The 26,154-nt window shown below is 38.8% G+C and overlaps 1 protein-coding gene and 1 non-coding gene across 4 annotated transcripts in view; both read right to left on the bottom strand.

Annotated features, from left to right (window-relative positions):
- Positions 1 to 1,948: 1,948 nt before the first annotated feature.
- Positions 1,949 to 26,154, bottom strand: part of Smad1 (SMAD family member 1) — a 76,067-nt gene continuing 51,861 nt past the window's right edge. For all 3 annotated transcript variants that reach the window (XM_026392716.2, XM_026392717.2, XM_026392718.2), the window contains 5 exons: positions 19,509 to 19,766; positions 16,619 to 16,735; positions 12,800 to 13,021; positions 6,918 to 7,174; positions 1,949 to 3,290 (listed from right to left, as the gene is read on the bottom strand). In XM_026392716.2, coding sequence (XP_026248501.1) covers positions 3,147 to 3,290; positions 6,918 to 7,174; positions 12,800 to 13,021; positions 16,619 to 16,735; positions 19,509 to 19,766 — 998 coding nt within the window. In that variant the 3' untranslated portion in view covers positions 1,949 to 3,146. The remainder of the gene's footprint in view (positions 3,291 to 6,917; positions 7,175 to 12,799; positions 13,022 to 16,618; positions 16,736 to 19,508; positions 19,767 to 26,154) is intronic.
- On the bottom strand, positions 17,126 to 17,255 carry LOC113185550 (small nucleolar RNA SNORA33). The gene has a single exon (XR_003301142.2). It is a non-coding gene; the product is annotated as a small nucleolar RNA SNORA33 (small nucleolar RNA).

The raw sequence follows: 26,154 nt of genomic DNA, 5'->3' as shown, positions 1-26,154 counted from the left end.
AGTTATTCAGTTAAAAAACATTCCTAACTAACTCTTGCCTTGGTGTCTACCACGACTCTTTCCTGCTGTCAGGTCCTTCCTGCCTTTTATGTGACAGCTTCACTAGAGGTCCTCTCCCGGGCCCTGGTGGGTTTAGTCTCTACCATCTAGGAGCTAAAATCACAGGGGAAAATAAAAAAAATCCCAACCCTTAGTACAACCTACACGAGATCCCTAACGACCAGGCTCCTTCCCAACGGCCCTGCGCCTCCAGCTACACTGAGTTACCCGACTGCGCCCAGGTCTCCTGGTTGGGCCTTCTCCTTTTCTGCCTGGTAGACATTTCTCCTGCACAATACCCAGTTAGCCCTGGTGAGTTGCTCTTCCCGTCTGGGTTATGCACCCTCAGTGGCCCTATCATGGCACTGGAACATCAGTCTCCTGCCTGCCTTCCTCATCAGAGTGCAGGTTGCTTGGCAGCAGGACAGGTGTTGTTGACGTGAGCGCAGTATCTCGTATTCTTGTGAGGGTGTGAGACAGTGCTTAGAAACCTGTCACTCAGGGCCAGCAACACAGTAGGCACCCTGCAATCTCCTGTTTTCTTCCTTCCTTTCGTAAGCTCCTGGGGGACAGGATTTCCCCGATTTAATGAGCCGTACCATCATTTACTGAGGGGTTCTAAGTGCTTTGCATGGATGGACTTAATCTTTAGGATAACTCCATTAAATAGGCTTTTTGCTTCCATTTTACAGACAAGAAAACAGGTGCAGAAAGAAACTTGCTGGATATCAAATTCTATTAAATAACAGAGTGAGGCTGTAGTTCTAAGGCCTTCCATTTTTTTTTTTTTTTTTAATTTTGGAGCCAGGGATTGAAACCAGTGGTGCTCTATTGCTGAGCTACATCCCCAGTCCTTTTTAAGTTTTGAAACAGGATCTCATTAAGTTGCCCAGGCTGGCCTTGAACTTTTGATCCTCCTGCCTCAGCCTCTCAAGATGCTGGAATTACAGGTGTGTGCCACCATGCCCGGCTTGGCAGCTATATTCCTATGACATTTTCCTACGTATTTTTATCTGAATGATCCTCATCTCAGTTTTGTGATAAGAACATAACTACATGATCTCTGCTTAACAAATGAGAAAACAGGTTCACAGAAGTTGGATCCGAACAGATGGGCATGAGTTTGTTATAACATGTATCTTCTAGCCAGGGCTTTCTCTATTGCACTCTGGTGACTTGGCAGACAACAATAAGAAGTGGGGATCTTTTCTTGATCGTAGTGTGGGGATACTGCATTCTGGTGATGGGGAGGGGGGCAGCACTTTTTTTCCTTTTAAGCTGGGTTTAAAATGGGAAGAGAAAGAAACTTAAAATTTTAGGTCTGGTACACCTCCAGGAAAGAGAGAAAATGTGAAGGAGAAAGAGTGGCATCTATTTGGTCAGGAAAGTATGTAAAAGTCCTCAAAATTTGGGTCCCTTACGGACAAAATCATTCTCTCTTTTTTTCCTTTGGGAGGGGTTTGGAATCATACCAAAACCCAAGAGAACTGCAAAAGCAATTTCTCTTGTTGCACTGAGTTCTCAGCACCACCCACTGCCCCCCAGTAACACCCTCCAGTCACTCTTAGTGTCATCTGAGTTGGAAACTGGTTCTTTCAGGTGACTGAACGGCACCAACCAATAACGGTTGCTGCTGTATTTCTGCACACTGAAGGATGTGTACATTTAGATTCTGCTAGGTTTTTCTCACATTTTTTTAGTTCTACCTGTCCTTCCTTTTCTGACTTAAAGGGACCTTGCTCTCTACCTGATTCCTCTTTATTAGTTATTTAGTTCACCTGTTTTATTTGGCAGAGAATATCTGAGGAAAAAAAAACTTTCAAAAGAAAAGCAAATCTTACCCTAAAATCTAATATGTAAAGAATGAAATTCACCAATTTTTAACCAAAGTAAGCAATAATGACAGGTTTATTTAAAATTTCCAGTAGAGAAAACCCACTAGTTTTGGAATAAAAGTACTCAATGTACGAGAGCATAAGTGAATATAAAAGATAACAGAAGAAAATAAAACCAAACATAGTACAAAAAAATTAAAAAAGTTTGAAATGGATTTAAACAGGGATGTTCTTTAAATCCTCCAAATATTTAACAGTTACTAGGTTTGGCAAATAATTCATTTGAAAATTAAAGCCTGTTTCTGTACTGTAAACTCCATAAAAACTGCTTAATAAATTCAAGCACTCCACACAATTGGTATTGAAATACATAGGCAGTCGATTTCAGAATAGCAGGAATTATTCATTTGCTCTCACAGTTATATGAATTAACCAGCTGCATAACTGCTTTTTTGGGGAAAGGATGGAGAGAAGAAAGAAAGAAAAAAAAAAGAAGATAAAAATCTCTAAAAAATTGAAACACAGCAAAATTCAGACATCAGTTCGTTTCTTTAAGGCGACAAACTGAATTTTTACAGTATATTCTACATTTGCAACTGTCATTTCCCCCCCTCCCCCCACCCCCTCAAATACTCCTAAATTCACTAGTCTAATCAATTCTTAACTTTCAAATATTCTGTACATACATATTTAGCAAAGAGCATATGCCTAACATTATTCTGACAGCAGTATGGTCAGCATACAATTTTAGAAAGATTACTATGTATATCATAAAGATTAATCTTTACTTAAAAACAAACAAAACCAATACTAAACAAATAGTTTTAAAAATTATGAAAACCCATGAAAAGAAGATTCAACATGGGCCCTAAACCTGATAAAAACACACTTCAGAAAGACTAACCATTAATGCTAAACTTCTGCCAAACGATGACCCTAAAGTGCCAAACACAAAAGAATCTCTTAGGACCATTTTTTCTAATAGATAATTTGTCCCTGGCTTGGCCATCTCTTCTTTAACTATACACAGAGTCCTGCTAAAAGTCTGCATTTTAGTTGATTTTACAAGAGAATGTTACAATGTAAACTAGACAGGTTCTTGATATCAATAGTATGTTACCAAGGGTTTTCAAATTTCTGAATCCAACAGTTGGTCACAGAGGTCAAGTATTATCAAGGCTCCTTTGTCAGCTCTCCATTGGGTCTGACTCATCCATCCTTCAAGTACATGCAAGGCTCAATAGTTTTCAAGAGGCAGAAGCCTGAGGCCATTTAAGACACTGATGAAATAGGATTATGAGGTGAACCCATCTGGGTGAGAACTTTATCCAGCCACTGGAGGGGACCGTGCAGATGTATCTCAATCCAGCAGGGGGTGCTAGTAACATCCTGGCGGTGGTATTCTGCTCCCCAGCCCTGGAAAAAAACAAAGCAGGGGTCATTTAACTTGTTTAATGCAGTGTTCAACTTATTAAGTAAAAGGAGTTCACCTAATTAGGGACTCTGACTGAAGCGACAGACAGTTCCCAGAAGAGTGCGCACATACACGCCATCTGGCAGGCAACCTGCGGGAAATGGTGCTGGCCACTGGAGGACTCCAGGTTAAAGAATTGCTGGGGCTGGGGCTGGGGCTGGGGCTGGAGCTGGGGCTCAGTGGTAGAGCACTTGCCTAGCAGTGAGGCACTGGTTTTGATTCCCAGCACCACATATAAATAAATAAAATAAGGGTCCACTGACAACTAAAAAATATTAAAAAACAAAACAAAACAACAAGAATTATTGGCCCTGGGGAATGAAAGTTTTAAAAGACACACATTTTTTAACTTTCATATTCATTTCCCATTCCCTTCTGATAGTAAGGTAATAGCTATTATTAAATTCTCATTTTATCATCAATAAAATAAGGAAAAGGCTTCTTTGGACATTGATACCCTCTCTTCCCTGTTCAGCCACCTAAGGTCTGCCTATCAACACGGACCTCTTGATCTTTTGATCTCTAAGCAAAACTGGCAGGAGTGCATGTAAGTATCCCCAAAGTTACCTAGCCACTGCCTGAAGTCAGCATTTAATTATTCATTTGTATAAGAAGGCAGCTTGGCAGACATCTTCAAAATTACTGAATCAGGACCCTAAATTCCATAGAAGATAAAGAGCAGAGTAATACTGCCACTTCAGAGCTCAAAGACTTGTTGGCAAGTGTGGACAGCAGAACATGAAGTTCTGGTTGATCCCTGTTCCCTGAGGTGTACCACAGAAGGCTGGCTACCTACTCTAGCAATTTCGAGAGGTACATCTGAGTGTACACCTTCAGGAGACAGTGGTGACATGTGAACTCTACCTGCACATAGTACGCAGACACATGAACTTGAACCTCCATTAATATATTGCTAAATGGAATGTGTCGGTTTTCCTCCATCAGACAGCAGGTTCTGAGAAGGCAGGGACAACGTCCAGCACAGTCACTGGCACAGAGCAGAAGCTCTATACACCCTTGTTCAGCTGAACAGATCTGGATTTTTCATCTATGGGGGAGTTTAAGATGCAAATAATTTATGAAATATATGCTTTATATTAGCATCCTAAAACGGCAAGCTTAAAAATGGTGCAAGATTGGTTATTAATGTTGGTTATATTAATGTTCCTCAGCATTTCTCCAAGATGCTGAATGGCAGAGGGTGAAGTGTCCAGTCATTGTGATAATGAAGAACAATGCTGTAAAAACAATCTGCAATGTTTTTGTTGCTAATATATGGGAATCCCTTACGATGTCAGCAAGAGTTTTTACTAAGATTCGTTTATCCTCAGCTCTCTAAACCCAGCTTTCCAGCTGTGTCCACTACACGGTGTCAGCCCCTTCATGCTAGTGCACATGGGTATGTTGTATTAATTACATGTGTGAGACCACAAGCATCCTGAAGCTAGAGACTGTAGGTTGTTTTCATCTTTGTATTCCTTCTCTGGAATACTGCTAAAATTCTGGCTGAAAGAATAAAATCTATTAGTGTAAAAGTTTTTTTCTTGTGTAAAAGTACATTATTGAAACTATAAAAGTGCAGTCACAGATATACACACAGCATATAATAATAATGTCTATTTTATTCTGTTGTCCTTCCTTTCCCCCCTTCCCCTCCCCTCCCTTCCCCTCCCGTGACTGCATGACCAATGTGATTCTGCAACCTGTACACTCAGAAAAATGAGAAATTATATCCCATCTGATTCAAATGTATGATATGTCAAGATCATCATACTGTCATGTGTAACTAATTAAAACAAAAAAATTTAAAAAAATAAAATGTAAAAGTTTATTCATGCTAAAAAAAGAAACTATAAAAGTGAAATAGTTAAAATTGATTGGATAATTAATATGAAATGAATCAGAAGAGGCAACTAATTGGAGTATTAGAGCCATAAATTCTTCCAGAGTGGCCTTCAATAATAATAAACTCACAAGGGATCATAGAATAATTACCACAGTCCCAGCTCCATCCACCCCCATTTTACAGATGAGGAACATGAGGCCCTCAGAGGAGTCCCTGCACCTTAGTCACACAGTTAAAATAGCAACTAGAGGCCAGGTGAGGTGGCACACACCTGTGAGCCGGGCAACTTGGAAGCCTGAGGTAGGAGGATCACAAGTTTAGGGCCAGTCTTGACAACTTAGCAAGACCCTGTCCAAAATTAAAACAAAAAAGGCAAAGACAGCTAGAAGAAGAAGAACCTGTATCTCTTCAGGCTGTTCGTTCCTCCAAACCAATAAAAAGAAACAAACAAAAAAATGCTTTAGGCAAGTCATGTCCTTATTTTAAAAATCACCTGAGTCAAAATGCTAAGTCAAAAATTAAATAGTGAATTAAAAATGGATGAAAATGGTCTTTGTAGTCTCATATGTACATGGATAATAGGTCAAACTCTGAAAGGGGTAAAACAAAACAAAACAAAACCCTCTTTTAATATTAAAGAGGTACCAGGCTCCGTTGCAAAGAACCACTGAACTACATTTTGAGAAAAGAAGCAGTAAGAAAACATACCAAAAATCTGCTAAGAAACTCAAAACAGGAAAAAATGGTATTTGGGAAAAGATACATTTGATCTAAAGAATGATGAACAAAATAAGGTTCCAAAATTATCCTCAGTAATAAATACATTACAAAACCGGTTTGATAACTAGCTAAGTGAGCTTCTAAAGAAACGACATAGAGGGTGAAGGCCTCACCCAAGTCTGTAATTAGTTGTGTTTCTCAGAGTGACACAGGATGAAAATTTATCTTTGAGAAATCAGAGACAAGTCAGTCAGTTTCTAGAATAAGTCAGTGACTCATTAAATATAATCAGATATTCAAATTTTTTTTTTTTTTTTTTACATTTCAATGGCACCTTAGAAACTTTCATTTCTCAGAGGCACAAGATGAGGCAGCACAGAGTGACCAGTTAGTACAAGCATGTCTTTAACCTTCTCTTCAAACATACAATACACACCTAATGCACTTAAAGCTAATAAGGTATCTATCTTAGAGCAAGGGCCTTAATAAATTTTGAACTATATGAAAAGTACAAGATGTACTAGAACCACTAAAACAACAACAACAAAAAAACCCTGACCAGTCAAAAATAATTTCCAGGGGTGAGGATATAGCTCAGTTGGTAGAGTGCTTGCCTTGCATGCACAAGGTCCTGGGTTCAATCCCAACACCAAAAAAAAAAGAAAAAAAGAAAAATCCAGTGTGATGAACTTTTATTTTTACAAAAAGATCACGCACTTATCATTGAACCAAAAGTAACAAGTGTTACTATCATAAAAGTAGCTAAAACAGCTAAATTTGTATAAGGAACAGGCTACTGAAGGCTACTGCAATTGACATTTAACACAAGCGCTCCTATGTCCCAATATTTTCTTAGAAATTCACATGCTGGTTAAGGTTTAAAAATCCTTAGATAGTAAGTCTGCTATGACTGAAATGTATCAAGAGGATGTAGACTGATACACTTCTACAAGGCACAGCAAAATGTATTAAGCCTAGCCTAGAGCAATCGGAGCTCACTCACCTTCACAAAGCTCATGCGTATAGTACACATTTTTGTGAGCTCGTAGACGGTCTCGAAACCATGGTTCACAGACTGTGCCAACAACTGAGCAAATTCTTGGTTGTTAAAAATTTTCAAGCTACACCCACTAGGGATCTTGCAAACAGTAGTGGGGTGAAATCCATGATGGTAGTTGCAGTTCCGACTTTGCACAAAGATGCTACTGTCACTGAGGCATTCGGCATACACCTCCCCTCCAACATAGTAAAGATGCACTCCTGTGGGAAGACAACCATTTAGTTACTGCCATCGTTTTACAGCTGAAAGGCACTTGTGCAACCTCAACATAAAAATATACATTTATATGATTTCAACTTTGGCAACACAGGCAGATATTCTCTAAGTCCTGCACAACTGAGAGACTCTTAGTTAAAAAAATATTCCATACATGAATACAATATCCTTACATCAATAAGCACATCCAGGAGGTTTCTAGGGAATAACAGAACAAGTCTTGAAAATAATAACAAAGTATAAAAATTTCATGTTTATTTTTTGGTACTGGGGATTGAACCCAAGAGTGCTTTATCACTGAGACACATCCTCAGCCCTTTTTGAGACAGATCTCACTAAATGGCATTGGGCCTTGTTAAGCTGCTGGAGCCAGCCTTGAACTTGTGATCTTTGTGTCCCAGCCTCCCAAGTCACTGGGATAACAGGCATGTGCCACTGTGCACAGTTCATTTTTGGTAAGTAATTAATGCCTTATTTGGCCATGGCTAAACATGTATTCTCACTCTAAAAATATTGTACGATAAAACTTGGGCTTTGTTGTGGTATCTTCTATGCATTCATAATGTGTCTCTTGGATTTATTCTGCAGCAGAGAAGGGGGAAAAATAAGGTACGATAAAACCTGGGCTTTGTTGTGGTATCTTCTATGCATTCATAATGTGTCTCTTGGATTTATTCTGCAGCAGAGAAGGGGGACCAAGAAAAGTAAACTAGAAAACTAGAGGTTGAATAAGCTTTGCTGAGAACTGAGATATAAGGTCTAGTAAAACAAATTTTTAAACTAAAAAATATATTATATGAAACAATAGCTCACTAACCTACCACCTGCTGCAAACTTCTTCCTGTGAGACCGACCCAGAGTTCTAGAAGTGTAGGAAATCGATACTAGTCAGTCTTTAAAAGAAGGAAAAAGGGGAAAGGGCCCCTCTGACAAAGTCCCATGCCATTAAGGGAGATTACACAGGCCACCCAGCAGTCACAGCCCGTATGGCTTTAAATGATCCATCTTACAGGTAGCTGCATGGCTTAATCACTGCTAATGTGGCTGTCCCATCTGAAATATGAAGTGTTGTGTTTACATGTGCACCCAAGGCAGAAGACTTCTCTAACAATTAAATAGCTGCTGAGGCAGAAACCCATCTTTCACCTGATACAGTAAAAACTTCTTCACAGAAAGACTTTCATCCCTGATGGAAAAATGATAAATTTAACCATATAAAATTTAGAAAGTAAACAAAAAATGTAAAGAAGCAAAAAATGTCACTCCACTAGCAACACAGAGGAAATAATTGTTAGTAGTCTGAAACACCATATTCAGTTAAGGGCATCATTAAGCTTTCTTTGTAAACATTTAAAATACCTGCATGACTGTATGGATCTAACCATTTGTTTTACAGTTCTCCCATTAGCAGATCATTGTGTTGATGCTGATTTTCTGCTGTTATAACAATGCCATGATAAATGTCTCTGGACAATTTTTAATAATATCCTTAGGAGAGATTCCTGGAAGTTAAAGCACTAGATCGAAGGCTTTGACTCACTTTGCCAAATGACTTTCCAGAATGCTTGGATCAATTGACACCCTCACCAGTAGTGTATAAGTGTCTTCCTCATTTGACCCAGGCAGAACTGAATATGAGCTTAAACAAAAGCAAAATTTTTCTAATGTATAGCTGAAAAATAACATAGCTGTTTTCATCTGTGTGTAAGGCTGGATACACTCTCCAAGTCCATTCGACATCTGGGTTTCTACCCTGAACTCACTGTTCGTGTTCCTCCCTTATCCTACTACAGTTCTGGCTTTCTGATTATTTTTTTATGAGCTGTGCATATAGAGATAGAATGTAAATAATTTATTTATTATTTCCCTGTTCTTTGTCTTTTAATTTGGTTCATGATATATTTTTTAACCTAAAGAAGTTTGAAATCCTTTTAAGTCTCTTTTTGTTACTTTTTTATGCTTAGAATTTTTTTTTTACATCTCTGATCAAATATTTTTACTCTAGCTTTTTAATTGTTTGCCTTTGAAAAAAATGTTCAAAAATCCATTCACTTATATGATATGAGGCCAGGATTCTCCCCACTTCACAACAGCTGACTGTGTTATTGAGGTCTATTAAAAGACTCTCCTGATTTGCTATGCTTCTTAACAACTTAAATTTTTATGCAGTCTGAATTTATTCTCCTGTTTTGTTTTTGATTTACTTGTTGTTTTGTAACATTTTATTAACCCCAATGTCAACAGTTTTTTTCTTTTCCATTAAATCTTTTAGATACTCTCATTTGTTTATTCATCCAGGTAATACTCAGAATACATTACTCAAATCTCAGAAAACATCACATTGTAGTTTAACTTCCTTTAAACTACAATTAAGTTAGAAAGAGCAAATATCCTAAAATGCTCTCACAATATTAAGCCTTCCCTTTAAGGAACAAAGACTGCCTATTAATTCAAATTTTATTTCTCTCTCAGTCCAGTTTTAGTAGCTTTATATAATCTTGCTACAGTTCAGATTATTTCCAAGAAATTTATGTTTTCTGTTGCTATAGGACTGGGACTTTCCCCTCCCTTATACTTTTTAATGGGCTATTGCCAGATGAAGGGAGACTAACAACAACAACAACAACAACAACAAGGTTCTCCAGGGCTTCCAGGTGAACAGTGCTCACCCACAGTGTGGGCACAGGTGAGGGAGAAGGCTAGTGTGCTTCTGGCAGGGTTGTGAATTAATATTAAGCTTTCTGATAAAATACATCAAGAGCTTTTGGCCTACCAGTTTCATTTCAAGAATGTATCTCGCGAGTGTTATCTAAATCACTCTTATCATCTGCAAATCATGATAATCTTGGCTTAAGCTTCCATCTTCTGAAATTGTGAGCACACTACTCAGAGCATCTGGAACAATTTTAAGAAATGGCATTCCCAGAATCCTTATTTTCTTCCTAATATTCTGAAAGGCAATTGTACACTGGCTTTTTACTACTTTGGGGGAATAGTCACCTTAGAATTTAATGAAAAGTAAGTCCTTCTATTCCAAAGGCAGAATGTGTTTATACATAAATTACAGGGGTTTACAGACCATACAAAGTTATCTGTGTATGTTATGAACCTAATTTCTAGCATTTCATCATTAAATGCATTTAGTTTTTACTTTTTCCCCTTTTAATCATATTAAGGAAATACCTATCAATTCCTATTTAAGGACTGCTGGGTTTCAATGCCTCTAGAATGTTAAAACTTTGTCTCAAATGCTTTTCAAATACCCATTAAATAATCTATCTGGTCCACTATTTTAAATTTCACAGGTCGTTCTTTTTAAACATTCAACTCTGAAAATAATTTCAAATTTATAGAGAAGTCTGAAAAACATAACAAAGAGCAACCGTACACCCATCACCCAGACTAACCTACATTGACAATCTGCTACATCTGCTTTATTGTTTGCACTCTCCTTTCCCACTGTCCACACACACACACACACACACACACACACACACACACACACCCCTTATGTATTCTGACACAGAGTTGCTTCAGATACAGACAGATGGAGAGAAGACAGATATCTTCATATGTACATAATGTCTTTCTCAACTATTGCATCACAGTCCTTTACTCTTAAGTACTTAAGTATGTATTTCCCAGGCAAGACGGTTCCACACAGTCCTCAGCAAAGTCAGTGGATTTAACATTGATATGAAACTTTAATCTACCATTCTTATTCCAGAATTCTTCTCTCAATAATATCATTTATAATATTTTTCCCCCTGTCCAGTACAGGATCCACTGTCATATATTATATATAACTTGTCATGTCTCTTTTTTTAAAAAAACTATTTTTTTAGAGGTTGATGGGCCTTTATTTTACATGCAGTGCTGAGAATCGAACCCAGTGCCTCACACATGCTAGGTAAGTGCTCTACCACTGAACCACGCACGACCCCAGCTCCTTAACGTCTTTTAATCTGGAACACTTCTAGCTTTTCTTGTTTTTTTTTTTTTTGGACAAATATTTTGGGAGAATAAAGTCACTCTTTACTCTCTTAAATACAGAATGCTCATCATTTTGGGTTTGCCTGATGTTTCCACAGGATGGGGCTCAGGTTTGCATTATCAGCTAGAATCCTGCACGGGCGATCCTATATCCTTATCAGGGTATCACATCTGGAGGTATATGGATTCGGCGCTGTCTTTACTGCTGATGACAATGTTGATCCCCCAGTCAAGATGGGGGATCAATTATGTAATTATAAAAACAAATTACACAGTTTCTGTAATTACTGCCTTCTAGTGTCCTTTGTGACTAATAGGTAGTTTGTAGGGAAACACCTGAAGACCATGCAAATATCCTGATTCTCATAAAAAATTCTCTTGGTATTTAGTATTCATCAAGGAGCTTTTGCAAACTGCTGTTTCTCCAACTCTAGCTCATTCTATACCAATCAGTCTTCCTAATTCACTAGTTCATGTATTTATTGTTGACAAGGACATATGTTAGTGTTCTTGATTGGTTTAAAATTAATTAATGTATCTACTTATATTGGCCCCCAGGTACCCATAGGATCTAAATTCACAGATTGAAAAATATTCTTTAAAAAAACTGCATCTGTACTGAACATGTACAGACTTTCCTTTCTTGTCATGATTTCCTGAGCAACACAGCGTAACAGCTACTTAAACAACATTATATTGCATTTGGTTTAAAGTATATAGGAGGATTTCACAGGTTATAAACACTAGTACACCAACCTATACAAGAAAACTGAGTACCCAAGGGTTTTAGTACCCTCGAGGATCCTGAACAAGATACACCAAGGGACAACTATGTTTTGTGCTCACACTGGGAATTGTGGAAGCCCCTTCGAGTTGGCTCCTGTGACACGCCCCATAAGCATTCTTTACTTTCTGCCGTAATGAGATGCTGGCTACTTTTCCAAGGAGCCCCAGTTCCTCTTGGTGGGAAATGGCAACAGAGGTTGCAGTCGGGGCTAGAGATGCACTTGTTGCTACTGGATGTCTCTGTTTCTTGGCCCTCCCGGCACACACATCAGAAACCACATGCATGTACAGACACACATACATAGATTTCCATACACACGAGAACACACACAAGCATGCACGTCTAAGTATCTATTATTAAAGTTATGATTACACACTGATGCCTCCATCTACCTCACAATTAATCTCTTGCCCTCCTTCATGTTTGTGTGCCTCTTACTCCACAGTGAAAACCAAGCTCCCCAAATAGCCACACACTCATTCTCTTAACCTTATCATATATCTAAAAGTAACAGAACTATTTTACTCGTATCACCACTAAATAATTGAGTCTATTAAAAAGATATTTCATTCTACAGCAAAAAAAGATAGAGCAGTGCCCTAAAATAGCAAATCACGATTCTGGCTAACTCACATTAATAAAATGGCAGTCAGGAGACCACATAGTGTTTAAATGGAAGAACTTCTAGATAATACAAAATTTAAAAATACTTCAAACTGCAGCCTCTGAACATGACCCTGTGTTTGCTACAGGAATGAATGACCAAGTCTCCTCTGGGAGAACAGCGATAGGAAAGATAAACATCTGAAGGGTTCAAGTGAAGACTCACCTTTTCCAATATGCCGCCTGGTGTTTTCAATAGTGGAATTCCGGTTAACATTGGAGAGCAGCCCAAGGCAGAAACGGTTCTTATTGTTGGAAGGATCAGTGAAACCATCCACCAACACACTTGTGGAGGAGGCATGGAACGCTTCACCCACTCGATTGTTGAGCTCATAGTAGACAATAGAGCACCAGTGTTTTGGTTCCTCATAAGCAACTGCCTGAACATCTGTAAAACAGAAAAGGTTCCATCAACTGAAGTTTGTGCCTCGGGCTCTCAAAAACTGAAACTGCATCCAAAAAACTGGCTCAGGATCATGGAAGAGCAACTGCGGTTACAGGTTTTCTCTGATGCCTAAAGCAGGTACTTCTTACGAAGTGTGACATTCACCTTTAAAAGGAAAACAATTTCCTACAATTACTATCTGAGAGCAAGCCCAGCGACAGCATCTGCTGAATACTAACAAAATGCTACTTGCTCTTTAATATGCAGAAATGGAAATCACCCTACCACAGACCCTGGCTCCCCATCTAAAGAAGCGAAACAAGAGGCCAGTGAAAAAAACAAGTGGGAAAGAACAGCAGAGGCCCGGAGTTAGGCCAAGAGGGCCGCATACAAAGGGCTCACTTTTGGCAAAGCCTTTTCTACCTATGCTTTTTAAAGGAATGAAAATCAGTTTTTAATTATTGATAAGAAGTGACTTTATTTCGTATAAAGTTGCCAATAATGATCACAGCTCCAGTTCTGCTCCAGTTCTCCAACTCAGGAAGAAATCCTGCCAGCTGGCCATTCTTACACAATGAATCATATCTCTCTCATCCAGATTTCATGCTAACTTCCTTATATTTGCTTTAAGTCATGCAGAGCAGGTGTGTTTTGTCTCTCCATTCCCAGAATGGGCCAACAATGGAAATTACCCAACTTTACTGACAGGATGCAGCTTGTTAAGTCAAATCTCCTAAGACTAACAAGTCTCCCAACAGAACACACTTCTAAACACTTGCAACTAAAAGGTTTTAAAGATAAGTTCCTTCTGTAGTAAAACCTCTTGTACAACTGCTTTAGAGATTCCAGGAATACAAAACCATAGTATTTCCAGCATACCAATAAATAATGATCTGAGGTTTATGAAGTCTTGGGTGTGCAATCATAAAAAATTGAAAGAAAATCCACATCAGAGGCATGGGCTATAACTGTTCAGGGAGAAGAACCTCTGTGTTCTTACTATCAGCCTCTACACATATTAAAATGCACTTTGTTTTTGACTTTGGTAAAGAAAACAAAGAAAACGATCACTAAAAAATCCCACACATTAGTTGCTTTATATACTTACATATTTCAGCTGAAAATATATACTATTTCCCTTGTTTTCTAAGCAACTCTGCCATGTCAATTTGCTTAAGCTCATGGAGCAAAATTTTAGTGATTTACAAGTGCCCAACCTTAAAGACGGCTCCAATGTCATTCATATAGGTCTTTTATCAGCTTCCAGAATTGTTCAAAATACTATTCAAGTAGACCAGACACTGATGCAATTCTTTTTCTATAAAAGTGCCCTGATAGGGCTGGGGCTGTAGCTCAGTGAAAGAGCACTTGCCTCACATGCATGAGGCACTGGGTTCAATCCTTAGCACCACATAAACATAAATTAATAAAATACAGATATTGTGTCCATCTACAACTAAAAAAATATTTTAAAAAAATGCCAGAATATTTCGTGAGCCATACAATCTTTATTAGAACTACCCCACTCTGCCCTTGTGCAGCAAAGGCAGTCAGAGATCACAGGTAATGACTGGCACGGCTACGCTCCAATAAAGCTTAGTTTACAGAAACAGGAGCAGACTCAAGGGGATGTGGGCTCCAGTCTGCTGACCCCTGCTCTTGGGAAGTCACCAACAAGGACAATAAGAAAAAGGCCCAACATCCCCTTCCTTATGAAAATATTAAATGATTGTAGACTTATTCCAATGGGGAAAAAATTTAAAGTTATATTAACAGGAACATTCTTAAATCTGTGTCTATTTCCTGAAATCAACATGTTAGACTTAACCACAATGGGCACAGGGTCCACAGGGTCTCATCAGTGTGTACTACTCTGTCCGTTCTCTCCTTCTATCCTGTTCTCTAAATTCCAAAAACGTGTGCGAGAGGGATTATTTTTCAAATCAGAGTGTTTATTTGTTGACTTATAGTTGTATGTTTGATAGGATGTCCTAGAGATGATCAGGTACCATAAAACAGAGAATCAATAAAAAAGAAAGTGATTTTAAAAATTTAACTGCTTAGAAGTTGTACATCCCAATTTATTACATTGCACATCTAAGAAAGGTTCTTTGAGTTCGACTTTTTAAAAATAAATCTTACTTTTTAGAGCAGTTTTAGGTTCACAGAAAAGTTGAGTACAAGGCCAATAGATTTTCAATATGTCCCCAACCCTATGCATAGCTTCCCATATTATCCATAACCCCTATTGAGGGGTATATTTGTAATAACCTATAAATCTACTATGACACATAATTATCATTCAACGTCCAGAGTTAACATTTATATGGGGATGTATGTGGTACTGGAGATGGAACCCAGGGCCTTGTGCAATCTAGACAAGTGCTCTATCTTAGCTACACCCTTATCTCTTGGTGTTGTTCATTCTGATGGTTTGGACAAATGCATAGCAACACATAGCTATCATCATAGTATCATATAGATATCATCAAACTTTAAGTACTTAAAAATACCTGCAACTCTGACGAAGTCTGAGATATCTATTTTAATTTAAAAAGTGTCAATAAGACATATCTAGCAATCAAGTTGCATTTTTAACTTCAATTTGCATAAATGTTACACAGATTGAACAATCTGTGCATGTGAGTGTGTGGGTGTGCCAGTGAAACCCTTCCCGAGAGGCCACTGGCTGTGGCTTCTAACAGATGCTCTCTGCTCTCTTAAGCCTACTCGCCACTGTCAACCTGCAGGAAGGATGGCACTATCCCCTCAGTCACTGCTGAAATTAAAGACCCACCCTTCACTAAGGAAGGAAAGAAACACTCAGTTCTGCTTAGAGTTCTTCAGGGTGAGAAGAGGAAAAAGGTGTGCCTCAGTGTCTTTCGGGTAATAAAGTTAGAAATAAATTCAGCAAGAAAGAAGCAAATGTTATTAGTTTTGGTTTCAGCGAGACATAAATAAGGTCTAGAAAACAGATGGAGTTTATGCATATAGATCCTAACCACAAAAGAAACTTTTCAGAAGGCCAGTTATGAGAACTTTCCACTCTGAACATCACCTGTGGAGCTGGTGCTGTGCCCACTGGGGTTCAACTCCCCTCTGTCCACTTAAAAGCATTCCTTTCATCACCAGCTCTAAACGATGCAGTATTGGAGATAAAAAGACGACTGCACAACCACACTCAGGCCTCTGTTAATCAAAAATTCAGTGTTTGCTCTTTAAATAAGAGACATATGTGTTATCCGCAGAATTCTGCCCACCGAGCTTCTCTTCCTGTGCTCTGCCTTTCTCTAGCAGCTATCTTTTTTTTTTTTTTTTTTTTTTTTTTAAAGAGAGAGTGAGAGAGGGGAGAGAGAGGGAGAGAGAGAGAGAGAGAGAGAGAATTTTTAATATTTATTTTTCAGTTCTCGGCGGACACAACATCTTTGTTGGTATGTGGTGCTGAGGATCGAACCCGGGTCGCACGCATACCAGGCGAGCGCGCTACCACTTGAGCCACATCCCCAGCCCTATCTTTTTTAAAGATTAATAAACTTTGTGAGAGAAAGCAACATATTGACTTTGGATTGTAAAAGGGGAGTAACCAGCAACTCATTTTACCTCCTCTGTTGATTTCTGAGGGCAGGGAAGGCGCCATCATATTTGTGTCCATTGGTTGAGAGCCATCCTGGGTCATGGGGTCCTCGGGAGGCAAGTAGGCAGGTGGGGGAGTATCAGCTACAAAGTTTCAAAAAAAATCAACATGCTTAAAACACTCTTAAACACGTATTCTCAAAAGTGCTTAAAACACATATTCTCTTCTCTGCTAAGACAAGACCCCAAGTTGCCATCTAACCTCCACATCAGAAGACTAGATACTACGGACACTGGTCTTGATGTTACCCCAAAACCTTACACATTCTTGATGACAATTCAATGGGAGGAGCACCCACTATGAGCCCAGTTCCAGGAGCTGTCAGCCTGTTCAGGACCACACGATTTTATTTATTTATTAAACATTACATGCAATTTCTTGTTAACACTTAGGAGTTTCACCCAAGTTTTTAGCACTAATTATACAGAAGTCTTAATAAAAGTCTATGGAAAATGCTTCCCATCACTAATATTTGTTGTAGCCATTTTTGGGAACCTTAATGACTTCAGTGTCCTTAAGGCTTATAATATGGCATTACTATTGCCAGCTTTTTCTAAACTTCTGCAGAAACACATCCAGGTAAGCAGACTCACTAGCTGGCTTGGACCAGGACATTTAAAAAAACAATCAGAACGGCACTTAACTATGGATGGAAAACATCTGAAAGCTAATTATTTAAAAAGGAGGTTTCAGAATCTTTTGTATTAAACCTATGGGCTTTTTAGGAATTTACCAGCCAAGTTTCATTAGAGTCTATGGATTTAAACTGATAATTTTCCATGACTTTGAGCAATATGTTAGGATTACCTTCTCCCTTCTATTTAAATCAGCACTAGTTTTAAAATCCCTAATAATAAAATAGTTGGAAATAAATCAGTTTATCACAGTTTTAATTCTAAAATCTTCTGTTTCAGAATCTACGTATGTACTCTTCTGAAGGGCTCACCAGCTGGCAAACCAGGGCAGCAACAAAGACTAATAGAAGTCTGATGTTTTCTTACTGTAAAATAGAGGGTATTTTGGTTCCCCACAAACAACCCTTTGTGGTCCAAAGCCAAATTCCTCACTGGCTCTTGGGAGCCCACCACCTAGCACCCATAACAGAGCCTAGGGAACAAACTTTGATCTTAGGGAACCATGCATGCTTGGAGAAGTACTCAGGGCAACTCTCCAACACAAATAACCAGCACTTGGGGTTCTTGGGGATTCTACTGATGCTCCTGTTGAATCAGCCCAATGCTTCCACCATCCAGCTGCTGAAAAGCTGTGACTCAATGTCCTGACACAGAATTAAGGGGTTGCAGCTGGATGCCTTCCCCCCCCCCCCCCGCTTTCTCCTTCTCTTTTAAAATTAGCTTCTTCTCTATTAAAATTGACTCGGTTTTACCTCAAGCCAGGACTGAAGACAGCCTCCTCTGAGCCTGAATCCTTTGAATTTCTGCTATCAAGTTGGTGACAATTTCACTGGCAGCCTGCAGCATCAGCATGGCTGATGAGGAGGGAGCAGTTCATTATTGCTGGTGGTCTACTACTCCTCCTTTCTTCTTCCTGCATTTCCTCTACTTGGCCTGTGCCTTAATCCCTGACAGTCAAGGACAAGGTGTAAATTCAGGCAATAACCTTCAGTGTTTTCTTTCAGGCTCGCCCTGGGTGTCACTATTGAAAGTGCTCTGAAATATATCTCCTTGCCACTAACCTGTCCATCAAACCCAACAGGTTTTTGAGGGAGCAGTGTGGACAGGGAATCACCAAATGATATTAGTTTGATCTTACTATCACACCACCTTCATCCCAAAAGTTTTGGATTGAAAAAAAAAACAAAAAACACAGGCTTAAAAGTGGGGAGTTAACAAATACATAAAAATAAAATGGAAGCAATGGAAGCAATATGAAGTATGAAACACTTTCCTTTTTTTTTTTTTTTCCAGTACTGGGGATTGAATGTAGAGACACTTTACCTCGGGGCCACATCCCCAAACCTTTTTATATTGCTAAGTTGTAGAGGCTGGCTTTGAACTTGTGATTCCCTTGACCCAGCCTTCCAAGTGGCTGGCATTATGGGTGGGTACCACCACAATGGGTCATTTTTCAATTTTTGAAGGTTCAGGACTGATGTTCAATTTGACACGTTTGCCCATTTTCCTTTTCCAAAATGTTAAAGGATTTCAAGTGTACCTTTGATTCTTCTTGAGGTCAACTGGCCAGAAATTTGGTATTAATTTTTTTTGTGTGTGTGAGATGCTTGTTTATTAATTTATAATTTGAAAAATACAATGTCCTAATTAATCATTTATTTTGATAACCATTACACCATCAGTTATGTCTAAAAGAGGAAAATAATTGTTTTTTGTCTCTGCTGAGTTAAACAAGCAGATGGTTTCCAGTACTTCTGCTGCAATTCCTTTGTTGCTAAAGTATATGTTTCTTGGGATTACATCACCACTTAAATGAATTTAATTAAATGGGGAGGGAGGGTGTGATCCCTTAGGAAATATCTTTTCTGAAGTTGCACTGGCAACAGGGGTTTTCCACATCTGAAATGATGTTAATCGAGACTGTTTTTCATAACAGCAATGTGTGTAATGCACTATTTCTCTCTCTCTTTTTTTGTATCAAGAGCAAAGACTGTAATAATTATGCCACTCCCAGAAGGATGCAGCTGTTTCAAAACTTTTTTAAAACAAAGGAAAAACAGTTTATTTGAGCATTTGTGCCTGACAAAGAAAGCAAGACATTTGCTTCCTTGGCTGGAACCTCCTTCCTCTGCAAGTGGCACTGCAAAGCACCAGAGATTGGGCCCGGATGCTGCGGTGAAGCCCCCTCCCGCCAGGTCTCCCTGGGACCACTCCATCCTACCTGGCATCTGGAAAGGGCTGCCCGGGTCTGAGCTGGTGGGAGAGTGGGGATAGGTGCTGCTGCTGCTTCCGGGAGAGTTCGGGTAACTGCTGCTGGGAGAATGAGGGAACGGGTGGCTGTTGGGCTGCTGGAAAGAATCTGGAAAAGTGGCGTTGAGTGGCATGTGAGGCTCATTCTGTCCCAGGTTCCGGAACTGAGCTAGGAGGCTGTGCTGAGGGTTATATTCACTGTGTCTCGGAACCAGCACTGGAGGAAGAACTGGAAACAAGGAGAGGAAAAAAAAGAGAAATAAAAATGAGAATTGTGAAGATCGATCAGCACCTCACTGTAAAGCTGTAACATTATCTGTAAGAAACAACAAATGATCTGAACCCGGCCCTGCTGCCAACTCAAAAACACCATTCAAATGAAAAGCCACTGAGGCTCAGGAACAAATATAGCCTCTTTAGACCCCGAGATGACATATGCCTGAGATCTGCAGCACAGACAAAATGCCCCAGAAAAGTTTGCAAAATATATTCTTTTAGGTTAAAAATTGTTAAGTTTCTCATTGTTAATTTTTCCACCCACTAAAAACCAAACACAATTAGGAATATGTCACCATTGACAAGTCCACTTCACAGCCCAGCTGATAAGGTGTTTATTGAATGATATGAATTATTCCCAAAGAATGTTTTAAATTGACACACGACTTGCTTTAAAATGAAAAGGAGATAAATGAAGTCAAGAAGGTAGATACAGTGGGCAAGAGAACATCCCAAGGCTGGTGAAGATGTCCATCACACAGGGAGCGATGCTCTGTCGGGCAGGTTCATGCTGTGTCCCATCCCAGCAGCAGCACTCCATGAACATCTTTTCCTAAGGAGCTCAGTGACTTTACCCAGCATTCCTTGGCACCACTTGGTAGGCCAAGGAGGACACAGGATGAACTCTACATTCTGCTAACTGAAAACTCAAGGTATGAAGGCCAAAAGGCAGGCACCTGGGAGAAGCAAAACAACTCCTGTCACTCCTAAAAGCCTCCTAAAAGCTCTCTATAATACTAAGAACCCAAGGAGTTGAAAATCGGCATGTTCATCAACCTCTAGAAACCGCCAGGCAAAGCCGCTATTGATACAGGGGCAGGGGAATGGTCAGTTACAGAGCCTTGAGTAGGCTCCACCCTAAGTTTCCCACTTGGTCACCGGTTCCTCCTAATGACAAAGGCCTCTGGAAGTCCTCCTGCTCTTGTAGCCTCGATGGAGAGGATAAAACCCATTTTCAAACTGCACAATCCAAGAGACAAGATTTCAAATCTATTATAGTTGGAAGTTCAAACTCCATGTGTTAAAGAAACAATACTTGGTGGCATTAGGAATTCAGTTGACTTTTGAGGCTTTCCAGGCAATCTGTCCATGATCTGTTTTATTTTCGGGGAAAATAAGCTCTTAATACTTGGATCATTACATATTTATGGGCTGAAAAAAATATTTTTTAAGTAAAAATAGGTTTTATAAGTATTAAAATTTCTCATGCTGTATCTTAAATTTCTATATAATCCTGTAGCAGATTTGTTGATTTCTCTATTATTTGGTCCTTTAGGAACTAAGCTTTTGAGCATATATAATTTTTTTAAAAAATTTTTAATAGCTCTGTGATGGAATCTGCCCAAACCAAGCCATGAAAAGCCTGATTCTTTTCTCCTTCTACCTTTCAATGTCATCTGAAGTACAAACTACTTTGCTTTATCAAACAAATTCCTAATAAATGCTTCCGCTATGCCAATAGAAACCTTACAAAATAAACACAATCTGTCAAACAGTCCAATACCTTTAAATTATCTTCTAGCTACAGTTTGTTATGCTTTTCACTCTAACTCACCCTAACTCCTAAACCACTTCCCACAAATGCAGAACCAGGCTGCAATCTGAATCAATTCTCCATCTCCTCTACCTTTCCGAGAGCATCCCCTGCCTGCCTATTTTAGCAGCTCTTATTCTGCCCAGGAGTCTTAGACTGAGGACTTCCTGTTCCTACTGCCTGCAGGCAGGGCAGCCAGGGGGGAAGAATTAACCTTTGCCACAGCAAAGGACAACGTGTTTCTGTACCCCCAGCATGTGTTCCTGCAGTAACCCTGTTGTGTGGCTACCTGCTCAGGCACAGAGCTGTCCTCAGCCACAGATGAGCTCCATCAGCTTTTGTAGATGACCTGGGAAGTGAACCACCAAGGACAGCGAAGCAGCATGCTGCAGAAGAACTTGACCAGAAAAGTAACTATTTCCCTCACCTCTGTTTTATTTTGGTGTGGTGCTAGGGACTGGACCCAGGGCATTGCACATGATAAGCACATGCTCTGCTGCTGAACTCCACCTGCAGGTCTTCACCTCCGATTATTAAGATGATTTTGTCATTGCTGGTACAGGACCTTTTAATAAACTCTAAGTAATGAATTATTAGAGATCTATAGTGAGATGCACAGATCTTCGCATAAACAAAACATATACTGCTCCATCTGGCTTCTTCCCCTGTGAGATCCATCTAACGTTGTGTTCCATTTTATCACATGTATATATTGCAATATATTTGATGATATAATTATATCTTATGCCAAAGAAATTTTTTCCAGTTTGGAGTAATTATAATGAAGCTGCTATGATTCCTTTATTTAACTTATTTTAAAACAATTTCAAAGCTACAGAAAAATTACAAGAATAGTATAAACAACTCATATATCCTTTACTCAGATTCAACAGTTTTTAACATTACGCCACATGTGCTTCATTATTACATCTCCTCCCTTCTCCTTTCACAGGCACATGCACATGCACATATACTCTTTCTGAATTATCTGAAAGCAGGTAGCATATATCCCCCACAATTCCTAAAAAGAATATTAACTTCCACATATAAGGTTAACAAAATAGCTGCTTTCAGTTTCATACTACTAACATTTGAGTTGTTTCATAGACTCTCTCTCAATTTGGGGTTTCTCCTCTGTTTCTTTTCTTTTTTAAAAAAAAAATATTTTCTTAGTTGTTAATGGACCTTTATTTTATTTATATGTGGTGCTGAGGATCGAAAACCAGTGCTACACATGTGCTAGGCAAGTGCTCTATCACTGAGCTACAGCCCCAGCCCTCTCCTCTATTTTTTGATAATTAAACTCAGAGATTTCTGACTGAAATACTGCCCAGGTGATATTGCCCCCTTCTGAGGGTAAATATCCAAAAGCCACTGTGTCTGCTTATGATTGATGTGTTGTCTAATTCATCCACTGTCTATAGTTATAATTCTTCCTTTTGTAATAAGAAAATCAGTGAAAAATACCTTAAGTCTATGTAAATACCATTTCTCATCAAACTTTACCTCTATGTGAAGCATCCATTTTTGCTTGAATCAATTTTTGCTATAATGATTACAAAATGGTGTTATTTAACTCCATTATTCCTCGTCAAAATTCTAACATGAGCACTTTCCCTTCTTCCCCATTTACCTGCCCATCTATGACAATCAATCATCCACACGGAGTCAAGGATTCTTAGTCAAAGGACTACCTATTTTGACGTTCAGATGGTCTTGGAATTGGCCATCAGGAGCCCTTGCAAGCTGGCTCCTATGTCTTTTTAACATGCCATAATTTTTTGAGATTTAATTTCTGGAATAAGATGTTCCAGACTTATCTTTCACCGTTCTCTCCAGCTCTAGAATTCCCAGTCCCTTTCAGTTAGGAATGAGATATAGAAACCAAAATCTGGGCTCTGTGTTCTCTAAGTTTACCAGAGTCACACAGATTCTAGGGGTGTGTGGGCACCTGTGTCTTACAAATCCCAAGTTTTTACTGTTAGCTCCAAGTCCAATCCAACTACACAGGGTTTTGATTTGATTTCCTCCTTTAGTTCATATCAGTGTAGCCATATTTCAGGAACAAGCCTCAGCAACACCAATATTAATACATTTATGAAGAACATCCTCAATTCTAAAAGATACTTAAAATTTTTCAGAACAATTTTTCAGAATCATTATATTTATACTAATTTATAAACCAAACCTAAGATAAACTTGAGGCTTATTTTCTTTTTATGAAAAGTTTTTTTTTATATATAAAAAATACTTAAGATTTGCTCCAATTCATTTACAATGTATTCCCTCACACCCAGTGTTATTTTATTAACTTGAAATTTTCTTTCTCTTCTTTTGGTGAGTTTATTTATTTGAACATGACGTTTGTTGCTGTTTTAAGAATTTTGTTCTGCAATCTTGATTTAACTTTATTTTTTAAATAAAAGAATGTTAACATGATTCTGAAAGTCAAATACTATAGTCCCTCTCCTGTGTCTTTTACTCAGTCCCCTATTCTAACCTCCTCATTTTTATTTTCAGGTTTATTCTTCCTGTGTTTCTTCTTGGGGGTGGGGGAAAGCAGATAAATGTCTGATTTTTTTTTTTTTTAATTTCCTCTTTACTACTAACAAAGAAAGGTGGCCTACTGTTGTTATCTTCTGCACTTTTGCTTTTTCTACACCTGTTATGGTTTAGATGTGGTGTCTCCCAAAAGTTCACATGTGAGACAATGCAAGAAGGTTCAGAGAAGAAATAATGTGGTTATAGCCTTAACCTCATCAGTGAATTAATCCCTTATAGGATTACCTGGGTGGTAGCTGGAGGCAGGTGGGGTGTAGCTGGAGGAAGTCCTCACTGGGGGAATGGCTACGGGGTCTATATTTGTATCTGTCAAGTGGAGACCTCTGTCTCTACTTCCTAATCATCATGTAAGCTGGTTCCCTCTGCCATATTCTTCCACCATGATGTTCAACCTCATCTTGAGCCCCAAGGAATGGAGCCAGCTTCCTATGAACTAAGACCTCTGACACTGAGACCTCAAAAAACTTTTCCTCCCCTAAAATTGTTCTGGTCAGATCCTTAAGTCACAGCAGCAAAAAAAGCTGACTAAAACCACATTCTAGTAATAACTTCATGTTATAGAGATCTTCCTCATTTGTTTTGAAGTCCACCGTCAGTTTGTTGAGCCCGTCTCCCATGCCTGGGTGTATTAAGTGGTTCCCATTATTTTACCTGTAAGGTTGCACTGACTGCGCGTATGTGCGTGCTGCTAAATTCCCACAGGTGGAGATGCCGGGTGAAGGGGTAAATGCACATGTGACGGTGACTGTTAAGCTCCCCTTGTAAGGTTGTCATTTCCCACTGCCACCAGTTATGCATGAGCATCTTTCCCCTACCATTTTCCAGAGACTTGGTCAAGCTTTGGATGCTTTTGACAATCTGGTGGGTGAAACATGTTTTCTAGGTGCACTTTTAATTTACATTTCTTATTGTAAGAGATTATTATCTCTTCATGTATTCTGGAAGAGTGTTTTTATATCTTCTGTCAAGTGTCTGTCTGCTTATGCCTTTTTGCCTGTTTTAGGGTTTTTTTTTCACCCTTCATTTAAAAAAATATGTGTCTATGCCCTAGAGTTGTCCACATTAGCCTATATCTCATGTTGCAGGTATTTCACACCTGTCACAGGTCTTTTGATTTTTCTTATATGCCAATGTTTTTAATTTTTGTTAGTCAAATATGTGTTTCACTGCATGTGAACATCTACGTCATATAGTCATTTATACCCATACTACAAGGAGGAATTCATCTAGGCATTCTTGGGTGCAAATAAAGTTTCAGGGTTTTTTGTTGTTGTTGTTGTTGTTTGTTTGTTTGTTTTTAAGATTTAAGTTTGATTTTACTTGTGAGGAATCCAATTTTACCTTTTTCTAAATAGTTAGCCAGTTACTCACTTATTGAAAGGCTCGTCCTTTTGTCTTACTCATGGGAAACACCACTTTTCTCATAATTTCTACATGTTTGGGTCCCTTTTAAGATATTTCTTTATACTTCATTCTCATCTGCTCTGTGCCCAGTATGACTGTTTCAATTGCAGCTGTTCTGGTCTCTGACAGGGATAATCTCTCACAATTCCTGCTCAGTGTTTTATTTGTAGGCTTATTTTTCCACCTGACTTTTATTATTTACCTCCTGAAAAATGTTATTGATGTTTTCATGTTACTTTTATAGTCTACTATCTGCCTGGATTATTGGTACTTTTACTGGGATCATGTTATCTTCATAATCTGACAGCAAAAATCAACATCTTGAGCATGGTAAAAGGCCTATTCAAGAACTAGGAAGGTCTGCTGGATTCTACTGTTGTGCCTTTTGTGTTCGATAGACACCATCTGTATTAGTTTGCTAAGGCTGCTATAACAAAAGTACCAGTCTGGAGCCTTCAACAACCGAAGTTTATTTTCTCCCTGTTCTGGAGACTGAAAGTCTAAGATGAAGGTATTGGCAGGTTGGTTTCACCTGAGGCCTACTGATGGCCATCTTCTCAGAGTGTACTCAAATAGCCTTTTTTTCTGGTATTTCTCTGCATGTCCTAAACCTCCTTCTTATGAGAAAACTAGACAGATTACATTACAGCTTTCCCCTCATAACCTCATTTTTACTTAACCTTCCTTAAAGACCCTATCTCTAAAAATAGTCATGTTATGTGGCACTTGAGACTTGGGCTTCAAAATGAATCTTGGAGAAGTAAACCATTCAGTCCATCATGCCACATACCGGATTTATTCATTCCTTTTTAAATTTACTAAGCACTTTATATTTTCTGCT

The sequence above is a fragment of the Urocitellus parryii genome, chromosome 10 (assembly GCF_045843805.1).
Source record: "Urocitellus parryii isolate mUroPar1 chromosome 10, mUroPar1.hap1, whole genome shotgun sequence".
NCBI classification, from domain to species: Eukaryota; Metazoa; Chordata; class Mammalia; order Rodentia; family Sciuridae; genus Urocitellus; species Urocitellus parryii.
Note: the sequence above shows the minus strand (reverse complement) of the source record. Positions and strands in the feature narration are given on the sequence as shown.